General features: G+C 43.8%; 1 protein-coding gene across 1 annotated transcript in view; it reads right to left on the minus strand.

Moving 5' to 3' along the window:
- FSTL5 (follistatin like 5) overlaps positions 1 to 16,416 on the minus strand; it is a 2,936,723-nt gene that overhangs the window by 581,994 nt on the left and 2,338,313 nt on the right. Inside the window, exon 11 of the mRNA XM_078677005.1 lies at positions 2,112 to 2,230. Within this exon, the coding sequence (XP_078533131.1) occupies positions 2,112 to 2,230 (119 nt within the window). The remainder of the gene's footprint in view (positions 1 to 2,111; positions 2,231 to 16,416) is intronic.

Raw genomic sequence — 16,416 nt, forward strand, 5'->3', positions numbered from 1 at the left:
AGTTGCTTCAGAACGTAGTGCTTCTTGTTATCCTGTCTCCCCAGTCGAAACCGTGGCAATAACGCTAGATGTCGTTAGTTAATGCTCTTGCCTAGTCTCTGGTTTAGTAAATTGCCATTGCTCAGTTATACTGGCGTGGTTGGTGGATGGAAGATGGGCGTAAATACACATTTTTCTATAATGCTTGCTTTTGATTAAGTGACCTCTATGTTTTTCACTTCTTGTGAGGGTCCTTTAAGGTCCAAGCCAGGTTCTAAAACGCAGGAATAGTTCGGCATACTAAGCGAGTGCTGCTTGTTTATTTTCTATATGTGGTTTATTTGTATGGTGCATAAACCTCCAAGTGCACATCTTATGTTTATTGAGAGATGTTGATACCTGGTGATCGCTTCCACCGCATTAGCTTTTTGTTGATCATGAAAATATGTGTTATGTCTGTAAACTACGCAGGTTCCAATCTTAGCAACAATTCAGGTGGTCAGTAAGGTTTGCCTGTGAGATGCATGATTACATTTGCGGGTTAATGCACCTGCTGCAAAGATCTGTGTGGTACCCTGCAGATCGCACGTTGGAGACCTGAGCCAGCTGATTCAGACTTTCATCCTTCAGCGATGGATAACTTGTATGATTAGTTAGGCAATAATAAAAAAGTATCTGTAATAGAATTCAGTTTGTAGTGTTCGCGCTACAAATTAATTTTATTTATTCATATTTGTGTAACTTCTAGAGGAGCACCAGGTGTTTCATCAAGAAAAAGGGGGCACCTTTCCAGAAGGCTACTAGGAGGGTCGACATATGTGATTGGCCGAGCTGTATTGACCGGAACCAGTAGTCGATAGTTCGCCATTAAGATTTATATGATTGTGAGTCTCAAATTTACGCAAGTTTGAGCTATTGACATTGGAATTTCGTTGCGCGCACTGCATCGCATTTAGGGATGCAGTGCACTCAACGAAATTCGTTTTATTTATTTAAATGTTTACTTACCTGTAAAACTCAGTAATCCATACAATACTACCCCCCACCCTGCCCCTCCCCCTCCCCACGTCACCGCCCTGCAGGTACTTCCACTGCCGGCCACGGCTGATTGTAAGTGACAATGCCTTTTATTTATGTTTTGGTTTTTAAAACATAAATAAAAGGCGTTGTCATTTACAATGCCAATAACTTAAACTTACGTAAGTGCGAGACCTATTGTATTGCAAATGCTTGTTTTCATTTATAATCTATCACTTTCAGCAATTTTATTTCTACAAATAGTACCCTGGAAAAGCATGGTGCAGAGGTTTAGTGCTTTTGGTTTGATTTTAAGAGGTGCTATCTCAAGATGTTTAGGCTTGCATTCATTATATTATGGAATGTGGGTTTTGCTATCTTCTTTGAGCCAGATGGGGGAAGAATATTCAAGATCATCACTGTGAAACCGGTTTCAGGGCATTGCCCCTCATCAGCCAGGATAGCTTGAAACCAATGGTATGGCGAGCATAGGACCCACGTCTGGGCATAACCGACCCACTTGGGGTGGCAAATGTAAAAAGAACAATTGATGGAGGATGGAGAGCAGTGTTGACTGATTTGCATATAGCAGGGTTGAAACTGGAATGACGTGGTGAGCAAAAAGACTATAGATCATGGCCCAGATCTCTAACTGAGGGTGAGTGTTTGACATTGTTCACCATACTGTCCATCAATTGTTCTTTTTGCATGATATTCCAGGTCCCCAGAATAGAAACTGCTTATCATTCTTGACCAGTCTATGATCAAAAACTCCAGATCTTTTATGAAAAAACAGAAAGAAAAAAGCTACACAATGCAATACTGTAAAATAGTTGGTTATTTCATACAACTTTATTGACAGGCTCTGTAGAAAACCATTTTCCAGAATACTTGTATTGCATATATTTCCTTGTATGATACAAAGGACTTGTCTGTTCCGAAATACTTATGAATTACTAAAATCTACTCAAATTGTCTTACAAACATTAGCCATAGAATCAAGTAATGCACTTAAACAAATTTGTGAACAAAAAAAGGACTGGACTGAGGTCTTAAACAACTGCAAGTTAATGCAATCACAAAATAGCCTGCACATTGTCTTAAGTAAGTCTCACCTGCGATCCAATTAACTTTTCAGTAGCTTTAATGTGTCTCTGAAATTCACATTCTACCGGCTGTATCACTTTGATTCCATCGTCGCAGAATACATAGAACATATTTCCAATGCCAAGTCCTGAAGAATGAATTAGGTATAAATAAAAAATATATTAAGGCATAGTCATTTGGGAAGCAAGGTGCACTGAAACACTGTGATATGACATTTTATTAAATGCGTTGACAAATTAAATAAACTTCTGTAAAGAGGCTAAGCAGAAAAATGCAGATTAAACAAACATTTACCATCTCTGCTAAAGTTACACAAAAACGAACGCCGTCTGTAGAGTGGAATGAGTGCTGTTTACTGTAAATAAACGACGTACATTTACTTTTTAGCACTATCCCAAACCTGAGGCAATAGAATTAAATGTGGTACTTACGGATTTCCACTAAATAAAGATCTAGGGCCAGATGTAGGTCACCAAATACCGGTCGGTAACGGCCGATTTCGGCCGTTACCGACCGGTATTTGGTTTGTGACATGTAGGGGGCCTAAAATGTACAGATTTGGTAAAATACCGAATCGGTAAATTTACCGAATCAGTAAATCTAGATGTAGGTGGCACTGAAAACAGTGCCACAGGCCCCTAAGAATTCGTTATTTACAAACAAATACTATTTGATGGTAAATAACGAATTCCTGTGTACATGCACATCTGTGCATGTACACCTGTGCCATGTGGCACACATACATGCCCTAAGGGTATGTATGTATGTATATCACATGGCATACCAGCCTGAACCAGGGGTGCAACAGGGTGTCAAAGTGACACCCTGTCCCCCTTGTCAATTCAGTAATTTTTCCAAATCGGTATTTACAGATTCGGTAATTGCCATTGATTCCTATGGGCCTCAAGGCCCATAGGAATCAATGGCAATTACCGAATCGGTAAATACCGATTCGGTAATTACCGAATATTACCGATTCGTTAATTTATTCGGTAAAAAAACCTACATAGCATTTATTGATTTGTAAATGCCGAATCGGTAAAATTCGGTATTTACGAATCGGTAAATACCAATTACCTACATCGGGCCCCTAATTCCCAGAAGTGGCCATAGCATTTTTAACATAGTATTAACCATGTATTTAGAAACATTATTTAAAAAATAAAGAATAACTTGTCGTAACGAACTTACTGCTGGCAAATTCCATGCAAATTAGTGGCATTTTAACTGTGAGGTTTCACAGTGATCATCATACCTGAATTGAATACAAAGACGAAAAGAATTCTGATAATTATATTACCCTATATTTATAGCATGTCCGACTCCTTTCTAAAGGACGCTTAGAAATTCTCCTCAATTGCTCACTTGTGCAAGAAGAAATTATGTTGTCTAATAAAATGAGCTGATTTGGCTGTGAGGAATTTGGACATTCTTGCTTTCTAGCAACTGCCGGTCAGGGCGCTAGCTCCCTGATTGTGTGATCTCACGCACCATCATTATTACCCTCCAAGCCACCACAAGACCTCGGCAGGAAGTGCGACTGATAGTCACTAATGCCGTTTGAACGTGTGCTACTGCAAGGCCTGGACGCTCCCGTACATATAGATCTTGGGAACGCAGACAGGACAAGTAATTTGCCGAGGTAATTGAGCAATAAACCAACACAGGTACAAGCGTGTTTTTTTCTGACTGAACATTGCTGTGATGGAGTTTTGACAACAAAAAATATACATCCACTGAATAAATAGCGTTTTGGGAGTTAGAGGTATGGGATATTTACAACTGGTGTGTCCTCCTTTATGTAATGATCAATACGTTAGCTTATTAAAAACGTATGTCTAATATGAAGGAACATTTACAAAATAAAACATTTTATCCACGTAGTAAATAGTTGTGCCCTGGAGCTTCAGTCTTCAGATACTCAGCATGTGCTGAGATGCTGGGAAACATGCATTAAAAAGGTGTTACATTACACATTCTGTATTTGCGGGTTCGGACTGTGACAGAAAACAGGCCTGGGCACCATAATAAAAGTTGCCCTCATTAGTGCCTTACAAAAAGGTATGTATAATTGTTTTGCAAGGTATGGAAGAATGGATGGACTTAAGCTTGCTGCAGGCAATGTTTGTTTCAGTATCATGGAAATTAAGAGTAAAAATCCAGCAGACCGTACAACAGGCCACAAGACCGGCCCACATACTGAACCTGTCAGACCAGCCCATCGAGCACTGTCTGACCATGTTCAACCATAACATGATGTGGGGTGACCATACATCTCAGATTTCCCCAGACAGTGCCCTTAATTTTAAATACATGTCCTGAGTTTTGGGACAGAGGTCAATCCTCAAGTAAGACCGATCACACATAGAAGGGGTTAAAGGGTTTAGTCCTACTTTTTTGTCTGCCTGCTCTAGTTTTTGCTTCTCAAAATCTGGTTATCTTAACATAAGAAAAATTATCGCACCTGGGAGAGGTAAGGTAGCTCTAGCAACATCTTTTTTCAGATTATGTGAAGACACCATTGGCTGTGTGTTCTGAAGGCGTGTATAGATTCAGTAATTGCAAATAAATCAGCAATACCAATCAATGATCTGAAAAAATATTTAAGGATATAAATGATAAGGTGATATGAGAAATCGAGTGTTAAAAACTGTGATGTGCTTGACCTAAAAGACTCCCCAGTACCCCACATCCCCATTAAACTAAGCAGAGAACTGATGTCCCATATTTAGGAATGTAATATTCACATTCTCACACCCTAAGTATGACTGACCTGTTAATAGGACCAGTATTTACGTCCTTAGTGTCACACTGACTCTATTACACTTGCTCAACATTAATGTCAAATTTAGATATCAGCTTAGTACAAACATATGTGACATTTGTTCTTGTACTCAACTCAAAAATACCAAAGACTAGCTTTGGGAATAGGTTTGGATTATATAAGCAAACATAGCACTACTGGATAAAAAGATATTTTTGATTTAAAACCATTATAAATTTTCCATATGATGCAAATCAAATCCAGTCCAATGTCCTTCATGTATTTGGAATATGGTAGGTAATTAGTAAGTATTTAGGCAAACAGTGGTTGCCCTTCCTTCTTCAGTTACAGCAAATTATTTTCCACATTTATTATTACACTGACACAACACATTGGAGTGTTGGAGATCATAAGAGTTATGTTGGTGTTATTGCTAGCCACAAATAGTTTGTCATGCTTCGCGATACTGGGATTTTTCTTGAAGGATAGATAAGCAAGGCATGACATATCGCCCTTTATTACCAAAAGAAAAGAAAAAAACAACTTTACATTATTATCTGACAACAAAATCATTAAATTTTGTGGCCATATACTTGACTTTTGTACTGGTATGAAATATAAGTGAGTCATCACCATACCATTTTTGAGTGTCAACAGATACCCTACTTTTGGATTTAGCTAAACGTGAAATGTTCAACCATTGACCATTGTCCAATTTAACAGCTTGACCTTTAATTTCTGCAATACATGCAGGGTCCTTGATTTTGAAAGACCCTTTTTGTAATAACAATGGTTTTTTGACACACACCCATTCGCCAATAGCTAAATTTACAGTTTTTCTTTTACAGCGACCAGTCTCTTTTCACATCTTCTGCGGCTGAAATTATCGCAAACAGATTTAGCTTTCTTTGCTTCCTCCAACACATTACAATCATCATCCAAGTCCTTAATTTTCCAAAAGGGGTTCAAAGTTGAACTCACCTTTCTACCTCTCATCAATTCAAAGGGAATAGCACCAGAAATCGAGTGTGGAGTAGGTCAATAGGCCCATACCACATCTCTGAAAGCTGTTTCACAATCAACCTTGGATTTAACCGCACTCTGAATGCATTCAACCAGCACTCTGTTGAATCTTTCAACTTTTCCATTGGCCTGGGGATGATAAAGTGGAGTGTGTAAGTGTCTAACACCAGTTTTGGACAAAAACTCTTGCATACCAACTGAAGTGAATTGTACACCATTATCAGATAGTAATTCTTCAGGGATACCTTCCCTACTGAAAACATCTTGACGAAACTGAATTACAGACTGAGTGTTGGGTTTAGAAACTCCTCTCACTTCCACCCATCTTGAAAAATGATCTAACAGACCAATAAAATATTTCGTGTTGTTGGGTAAAACATAAAAGGATCCCAAAATCTCAATAGCTATTCTTTGCCACACTCTGGCCAGACAAGGAACAGGCTTAGGAACAGGAGGGACAGTAGCAAGAATGTTAATGCTATTTGAAAGGAGGCGTTAAAAAGAGAAAAGATTTTATTTCTTCTTTCTTTTCCAACTTTGCATGCATACTGCACTGTGCAGAACACATACAAAGTAGAACACATTTTAAAGTGTGTCTAAGCATAGTATTTTGTACTGGAAGGATAGCCTTCCAGTACAAAACCTTTGATAGACTCACTCACACTCCCTTCCACTATGATGTTCAGGTGAGTTCCTGACACACGGCAGATACGATGTGTGCTGGCGCTAGGGAGAGGGGAGGAGAGCGCCATATCTCTGTAGATGTGGTGCTCTTCTGCTCCCTCCCTGTCACACAAAGCAGTGCAGTATTTCTGACTGCTGCGCTGCGTTCCATGACTTTTTGGAAAATCTGGGACTTGGAGTATCCATTCTCCTGGTATATTAAGCAGAATAAAGAAATACTTCTCAAACTCTTTATTGCATCTGCCACATTAAAGGCTTCTTTGAGAAATGTTTTTGTTGCTCTCATATTCAGAATTTAGAAAGGAGTTATTTTCCACACACTACAGGCATTTGCAGATTGTGTTTTGGAGGATAGAAAGTATAACCTGCTTCTGCTTTTTTTAAATATGGCATAAGAAAATGTTGATGTGATGTTGTTGTACATGAATCACTCGTCATATGTACAGAGAAAAACCGTTGAACTTTTGTCAAAGTCATGTCTAATTCTTGCATCTTCATGAATTACAGAAGAGAACTTTTATGATGGACACTTGAAATATGAAATTTCCATTGTCTTTTATATTTTGGTTCACTTTATGTACACTGATTTTATTTGTATAGTGAATGTGTTTGATAATGATTTTAGACCCCCACCACCCCTAGGACTCCCCCCCTGGACACCCACTGCCCCCCTGGACCAACACTGAGGCAGCTCAGACAAAGACAGCTACCTCAGAAAATGCACCAACCTCACTGATCCAACACCAGTGAATGTCATTGCCCACTACAGGCTCAAAGGGACAAACCACCTCTGCTTCCTGACCACCATTGGGCACCGACTGATGGTACCAACACAGCGGACAACCAACATCCCACCTCAGACAAAGATGCTGGCCATGATTCCCCTGTTGGCCTCTGGTACCCACCAACCACCAACAGTCAGAGTCGGCAGAGTCACACAGTCGGGCCAATCCAAGACCCTCGCAACTGTTGTCGGAGCTTGGTACTCCACTATCTATACTTCCCACACACTGTGCATTAACAGCCGGAGACCAAGCAAGGGTCTACCCCACAGCTGAATTCCTGCACGTGTCAGGGGGAAATTGACTACACACATGTCCCACTTGTGCCCCCTGGCAACACTGCACACAATAAGCACAACAGAAAGCGCACGTATCCCACCAATGTGCAGGCACTAGTGAACCACCGGGAAATCTCCGCCAACGTCGCCGCAAACCACCCAGGCAGTGTGCATGATTCATACTCCTCCGACAGTCTATCATCACCCTGCACCATGAGGATTGCACCCACGGAAATGCACTGTTTTGGTGGCCAATACAAAAGGAACACACCACACACCTCAACTCCTCAATCATGCAACTCACAAAACAGGAAATGCACACATCACAAGTTCACATACAACATGCACACCCACCAGACGTGACAGCACAACTCACTGTGGGAACGTGGCCCAGCCATGTACATTAGCCATCAATGGCATGGCATCTCAGCCACACAATAGCAGTATGTCGGAAGAGGTGCGGACCAGGCATGTGCGAAGGAGGTAAGTACCCGATGAATGAGAATGTACACAATGCCAAGTGTGGCGTGGATGTGATGGCCAGACTGCAGTATGCAGACCACACACACATATCCATGTCGACACATACCGCTGGTGTTTGGAGTGTAGTGGACAGTGGATGCAACACCAGCCAGTGGAGCAGATTGCAAAAATGTAGCTTGTTACGTCCACCCCATAAGCATGAGCAGAGTGGGCTGGCCTGGCATATGCCAGGCCAGCGTAGGGGTGTGAATAAAAGGCACGTAACTCTGGGCGTGGTCCTCTTCCGGAATGTCCAACATCTCTGCCAGGGCAGTGCCTCTTACCACGCAACGAGGCAGAGGCCGATGCTGTTGCCGTGAGCGGGGTTTCCTGCAATCCTGTGCACCTGCTGCACCCCGGGACACTGGTCCCCGAACCTATCTGAACCACCCCTGCGCACCCAGGCCTCAATGCCCACCTAATGACACCAGCGTGTGTCTAAGTGGGCCCACCACATGCCAGTGCATGCTCGTGGCAACCTGCTATGACTGTCATGGCCTCAGCGAGCAAGGTGCGCAGGACTCCTTTCTCGTTTACGTACTCTACTGGCTGACACAGCAGACTAATAGGTCACATATTTAGAACTGAGTCTTGATTACAGTATGGCAGAGGACGATGTTTATGGCTGAGTGTATGTCACCATACACCCTTCGACGTGGTGCCACCAGGTCTTAGTCGTACATCCCAACTCCAAGATTCTGTGGGCCCACGCGGACTACTGCTCCCAGCCTATGCTGCGCTTGAGTAGGTCACAGAATTGGAACTGGAGATTGATTATTAAAAGGCGGAGTACATATCATTGCACGCAAGGGAAGGCATGAGAGGGAGATGCGTTGCATTTGGGAGGAAAAAAGCATCATCGTTACGGAGGCGATCGAACACTACCGACGACTGCCCTGGTGTCACTAACTCTGTGCATCACGAGCCTATGACACGTGGCTATGACACGTGGCTGTGGGCCACTGCTGACCACTGCATCTGGCCTACTTTGTGGTCCAGTAGGTCACACATTGAGTCTTGCTTCAGCAATGGCGGAGTACATATCAGTGTACCAGCATCATTGCAGACTGCATCCCCTCTCAGCCCCGCTGCCACTAAGTCTGTTCCCCGACATTCATGGACACTCTCTGGTTGTACATTGGTGGTGTCTGAGTCTATGGACAAGAGGTTAGTGTTTATCCTCATGTAGCTGATACCGAAGTGGTTTTGGCAACACAGCTGTTGCTTTCCACTCCTCAATTTGCTGCTTCCAGATAACATCAGACCTCTGCATCATGCCCTGGAGGACACCTTCCACTGTCCCCCACAACCCTCTGCCACATTCACCTTCGACATTGACGAGGGCCCACTCAGTCTGCATGGCCCTACCTTAGTGGACACCAATTCACAATCCTGTGGCGGGGTGCCTGTGCCGGAGGCTGTGCATCTGGAGCCACTAACTCTGTGCAGCTCAAGTCAGGGACCCTGTTTGGTTCTACATTTGATGGGCTCTGAGACGATGGCCATGGGGTCGTCAATGCCATGTGTCTGTGGTCCTGCGCTCTCTGCTGCCTCCGGACTCAACTGCAGTCCACCAGGGCCCACACATTTAATCGAGTCCTGACCAGCCCGGACGTGGCATCACCGCAGGAGGCACACACCACCACCGCCAGGACCACCTCCAACCACCATCTGCCAGGGTCAAAATAGTGGTACTGACAGACTAACTGAGTTGCTCGCACCTGTCGTGGATGCCATCATCTGCCTGTTAACCTGCTCAGGCCAGGTGCGACTAACTCAGTGCACCGCAACCCATGGACTGTCACTGATTGAGTTTTGTGCTGTGGAGAGGTTGCGCAGCAATGTCACCTAATGCAGTGTGGGAGACCTGCGACGTTGATGTGCAAGATAATGCAGGTCTAACACACCCCTCTGAGTCTGCCTCAGGAATATCCCAAAGGGACACAATACAAGACATTTCCTTCACATGAGTGCGCTCAGCTCTAGTGACCCTACTTCCATGCACTGCAACTCACGGACTCTTCTGTTTGTATGTTGGGTGACCTCTATACTTGCTCCGGCTCCCTCCATGTTGCTCAGCAGTTGTCTCTGTAAAGCAGGTTTTTATGTTTTCGTTGCACTGTTGTCCACTGTTCAGGTTGTTGCCTGCACCAAACACTCTGTGTGGGCTGTTTTACACTCACCCTCACACACATCCAGCACAGGCGTCACAGTACTTGTGGCTCTGCCAATAAAGGGTCTGGGCGCACGTGCCCATAGCCAGTTCGACATGATATCTGAGTGTGTCCCTGTGGTCTTGTTGTATGCATGAGGGCCCGGGCCCTACCACATTACTATGTGCTGTGTACAGTGGATGCAACCATGTCACTGCAGGCAGCGGGTTGGAGCTTGGAGATGTAGCTTTCTCAATTTGTAAGGGGACTGGACTGGCCAATCGTACGCAGAGCCAAAGTGGGTGTGTGACTGATGTTTGCGTTCCCCTGGGTGTGGTTCTGTACTGGGTATGTGCATCTACATGTGTAAATGGCAGTGTGGGTCTCCTCTGTGAGGTGTAGGTGGTCCTTGAAGGATAATGGACACCCACGTCTGTGATCTGGTCCGCCTTTCATGGGTTCAGACCCCACCCGCACCTGTTCCGCCACCTCCTTTTGGCGTTCTGACACCTGGCATTGGGGTGCCATGTGTGGCTTGGTGAATTGTTGTGAGCCCACCGTGCTTGCAGGTGCTGCCTGCTGTGTGGTCTGTTGCAGGGTCTGTGTTTTCCTCTGAGTAGCTTGGCTGCCCTAGTCCCGGTAGTGGGTTGCATGGGATGTCCATGGGCTGTTGTAGGGCATCGGTGTTGACGGTGTGGTGGTCTTCCCCGCCATCACTGATGTGTGGTCTTCTCTGCGCTGCTGGAGGTGTTGTGTATCCCTCTAAAATGTGAAGGGGAGCTGCATGGTGACATTGTGTTGACATGTATGTTGGTGCATTGTTCTTGTTTACATGCGGACTGTATGACAATCTACATTGTGACTGTTTGGGAGGTGCAGGATTTAGATGCGGGACCATGGACATTTGGACTACTATTTGGATGTGAGGTTGTACACGTACATTTTCATTTCACAGTTTCCAGCTCTGTCAGATGTAATAGGGCTGTTTCTGTGCATATGCGGACCCAGTTGTGTCCTCTGTCATGCAGATTCGTGTTTGCGCATTGTACCACATTGTCGTCAATGTGGTTGTGCTGTTCTTGCTGTGTGTGTGCTTGAGTGTGCTACGGGGAACATGGACATGATCCTGGGTCATTGTGGGTGTGCAGTGTGCTATACCTCGTTGTTCATGTGTGCCATTGTGCCCATCTTCCCCTGTCCCCCCAGTCCCTAGTCGTTGCTCACCCTGTTGATGTTGTGTCAGGTCTTCCCGAGATGTGTCCGCACTCCCGACTCCTTGCATCGTCTCCACACTGATGACTGTGGTCTCCATTTCCTCCTGCTCCTCCTGTGGCGCAGGACTCCCACCTCCTGTCGCCGTTGCTGCCTTCCCATTGGCAGCGGCTTTGTGCCTGGTTTAGATTTTCACATCATGCCAGCGCCTCTTGCCTCCTCCATTGACCTCCTCAACACTCCGACTGCCTTACCCGTAGTCTAACTGTGGGCCAGTTGATGGTAGTGTTCTGCCTCCTCTGTGGTGCAGATCTAGTTTTGCTGCGGCCTGCACCTCGTCTTCTCTCCCTCTTCTCCTTGGCTGTCCCCGTCCCCGTTGTTCCTTGCTGGTGGTCTGTCGGGGTTGTGAGGTTCGCGTTGAACTCTGCGCAAGGTCAGGGTGTTTCCATGCTGCTATGCGCTTTGGATTGTTTCTGGTGTGTTGTTTCTGTGGTTTTTATGGTGCCTTTTCCCACCGGACTCATGGGATTTGCAGGCCTGTCACTGTGTTTGCTGCTTTTTGTACCGCGATTAGCCGCATTGCAAGATTTTTTGCGTTCGCGTTTAGCATTTTTGCAGCATGGTGTTGATTTTAATGCGGACATTTGACGCATTATCTTGAGACTATCACATGGTATCGCTGTGTTGGGAATGCTTAGTTAACACAGCGTAATTTTCCAACGATAGGCTGTGATGTTGGAAGTTGTGTTAAGTCATTTTTGCGATGGTTACCACACGTTCTTGAGAATATGCCCCGTTGATTTCTCTGCACCTCATTATTTACCTTAACTAAGGAACAACAAAGGCATTTTTGTGTCTGCCCCATAATCCTTTGCAATCGGTTAGTGTTTTACCCCGTATGTTTACACCAATTATAGGAGTGTGACATGACGCCAGGCAAGTCTGCTAGATTGTACATTTGGCTATCAATTTAATCAAAAATGTACAAGTGAAATTCCTAGGTGCTGAGTGGGTCCATAGTCTCTGTCGAGGTTGTGCTACCTTAAAAGGTGCACTGAGGAAAATGCATTTCTGTCATGTATAATGTCTGCATGTATGCTACGCTTTTCTAACACATCCACTGCCACATGCCATTTTGTAAAATGAAAGCAAGAAGGCATAGAGAGTTAGCCCACCTGAAATCATCTCGCTTTGAATATTGATTTCTCACTCTGTAGGAAAGGTAAATGTGGAACAGCTTAGATGGAGAGAGGAGTTGGCCTAACGGCTAGGGCGGCCGACCTTGAATCTGGGGAACTGGGTTTGAGTCTCAGCCATGACGCTGAACATCCTGTGATTCTGGGCAAATCGCTTAATTTCCCCGTGCCTAACAAAAATGAATGTGTCCTCATGTAATGCACCTGGTGCTCATGTAAAGCGCTCTGATACCCGATTCAGGTCAAGTTTGCGCTATATAAACCTCTGTGAAATAAAATAAAAATAAATAAATGAAGCATATTATTAGGACATATTAGGCTAAATATGTGTAGAAATATCATTAGCACTGTTCTATAAACCAGCACAACCAATTGTTCTTAGTATTACACACTAACAAAATGCATTTCTGAACAAACCCTGGCAAAAAAGGACAGGAGCTGTGGCAGGTCTCATCTGTACCTGCTGGACTTAAGAATGAATACCAGGGGCCGTATTACATAAGGTGACCTGGGGGCGCAACAGACATTTGTGCCTGCTTTGTGTGCCCCTGGGGCACTTTGGTATTATAGAAGGGGGAGCACCGGGGAGAGATGCAGTGGCTGTTTCTTTGTCAAAGTGAAAGTGTTACTGAGGGTGGCAATGGATATGTGAGTATTTCTCTTCTTCCGCCCCTCAACTGTGTACAGGCATTTTTCATTTCTCTCAAACAATAATGAAGAGGGTAGTGGGGTGTAGCTTTGGCGGTGACCTCACACTCACTACAGGCTGCAAGGCCTTTTGTTGCACTACTGTACGTGTTCATAACACTTTGCTCTAACAGCTGCATTACAAACGAGTTGTCTTGCTTTGTTGTTAAATTTCTTGGCCCCTCCTCACATGGTCGATTAGATTGCTGGAGGTTATACCATTTTCTCCTGGTCATATGCTGGGACCTGACAAAAATGTGAATCTCTCTCTGCCTGACGATTGGCTGAGCCGCAGCATGTCGAGCTGCCTTTCATGCAGACCAGTTGGATGGGTTGCTGGTCCAGAGGCAACTTGTTGTGCATCTGTGTTATGACACTCTCACCTCTAAGGGAGGAATCAGCCAGGGGAAATATAGTGATTTCTTTTCTCTCACGTAAAACCAACAGTTGATGGATAGAATGCAGAACAATGTCATACATTCACCCCAGTACAGAGATCTGGGCCTAAATCCATCGTTTTTTTGCAATCCACACCACCCCAGTTCAGACATGGCCATATGCAAATCAGCCTTGACCCTGTGCCTCATGGGAACAGTCCAGCCCGAACTGCCAAGCCATGTCTTTCCTGGACCGAAATCAAGCATCCTAGGACCGGTTTCTGGCTATCAGCCGTCTTCAGCCAGGATAGCTTGACTCCAGTCGTGTGGAGAGCATGGGACTCACGTCTGAGCATACCCATCCCACTCGGGTGACAAATGCAAAACCAGCAGTTGATGGACAGAATGCAGAACAAAGTGGGGTGGCAGAGTGGGCTAAAGAACGGTGATGGATTAAACCCAGATCTGTTGACTGGGTGTGAGTGTTTGATTGGTTCAGATGCTCCGTCCATCACCACCCTCTTTTGTACCACTCCATTCTTTTCTCTCAGGCACGGCTATTCCTCTGTTTTTATTATTATCCCAAGTAATAATAATTTCAACAATATCCAGGCATCATAGCTGTCTTGCAGAATCATTGTAGGACTGATAACCTCCCTGACAGTTCCTAAATATTAAACTATCAAGGGCCTGCTAAACATCACATTAACCACCCTCTCTCCCCATCCTAAACCATTAACCTATTCAAATTTGCAGATAACGGGCATGTGACAGATGGAGGCATTAACCAATCAGCTCTATTTTTGGGCTGTTGTCATTTGAAAACCATGTCTACTAACAAACCGAGCAGCCACCATTAGATCCTACTTAATGGATCAAAGTGAGCAGGTCTCGTTCTCTGTACTCGTGTTAGGTTGTAGACCTGGGAGTGAATGGGTCACCGGGGACAGACCTGCCTGTTACTGTCCCCTCTGCTCATCACGTGCCTGCCTGCTATAAATACCTGCGTTACCCATGGAAATGAGGAATTACCAGCAAATTATATTTGTCAACAAACCCCTGCAGAGACCTCACCCACTCCTTATCAGCAGATTTTTATATTGTTGCTCGCTTAGCCTTTTTGGGGAACAGCTTTGTGTTTTTACTAATGATCTTTCTAAAACAAGTAGGTAACTCATCCTAGGATGGGAATTATTGCTTTGAAGGGCGGAAGTTATTCTAAGAAGTACGATCATGTTTTGCCATTCTGCCAGACACTCGTTCCTCCATGCATAAGCAATGTCACACATTATAAAAATACAAAACAGCTTAACAGAATTTTCAAACATAATGGAGCAGAAGCAAAAGAAAAAGGCCTGGATTAATTGCACACAAAAAAACAGAAAATCATCACCATTATACCCCATCTCATAAAAGCCAAAGTGGTCAGGGCTTGTCCAAATACACACCACATAATTCTACCACATACAGCATATTTGAACAGTTCTATTCCATGCCACACGTTTCAACTATACAATATTCCACCCCACAACATTCCATCCCACATAATTACAGTCCTAAAAATTAAAACCACATGTTTAATAACACCATACCACATAATTACATTCCACGTACCTTAATACCACTCCAAACCACATAATTCTACTCCACACAACACAATTCAACTTCAACCTACATAGTCACACAACATGCCACAAATTTACATTCAACTCCAAAACACATAATTACACTCCACAAAACACAACTCTGCAACATGCCACATAATTCCAATCCACACAATTATTACCATGCCAAATAATTCCACAATTCATCCCCACACAATTCACCACGCAACATAATTACACTACACATAAGACTGCTAAGCACCACATAATTCAAATCCACATGGGTATACTCTACTCCATACCACATAAATACACTACACATAAATCCAATCTGTCACATAGCAACACTCCACATAATACCACTCACAATAATTGTCACTCAACGCCACACACTTCCACCTCACACAATTCAACTCTACACAGTTACATTCCACACCAATAATTCAACAACAAACAACATAATTCATTTCAACAACATAATTACACAATACACACATACAATCCACAGCACATAATTCCACATCATGCGACAAAATTCTGCAGCACACCACATAAGTAAACTCCACTACACATCAACACAACACAAAATACCATTTCACATAATTCCACTCCATGAAACACTATCCCAGCCACTTAATTCCACTACACTCAAAACAACATAACTGCCATCCACATAATTGCACTGCATGTCCTGCCACATTATTCTGCTACAGAAATGCACTCCACACCACACAATTCCACCACTCACTAATCCACAACAAACAATTCCAATCCAACCCACATAAATCCACAACACATACATCCATTCCACTCCAAACAAAAAAAGAGTAGGTAAAAATCATTGTCATTTACAACGTCAATATCTCTAACTCTCACAAATGCTAGACTGATTGCATTGCAAATACTTGTTATATATGGCAGCCATAATTAGTTAGTCAACCTATCATAGATAAGGCTTTTAGGTAGGTGTTATTTGTCACAAGATATCAGAATCGTGATGCCCATTAAAAGAGAAGCATGTGTGTGTGAAT

This window comes from Lissotriton helveticus, chromosome 2_1 (genome assembly GCF_964261635.1).
Source record: "Lissotriton helveticus chromosome 2_1, aLisHel1.1, whole genome shotgun sequence".
Lineage (NCBI taxonomy): Eukaryota > Metazoa > Chordata > Amphibia > Caudata > Salamandridae > Lissotriton > Lissotriton helveticus.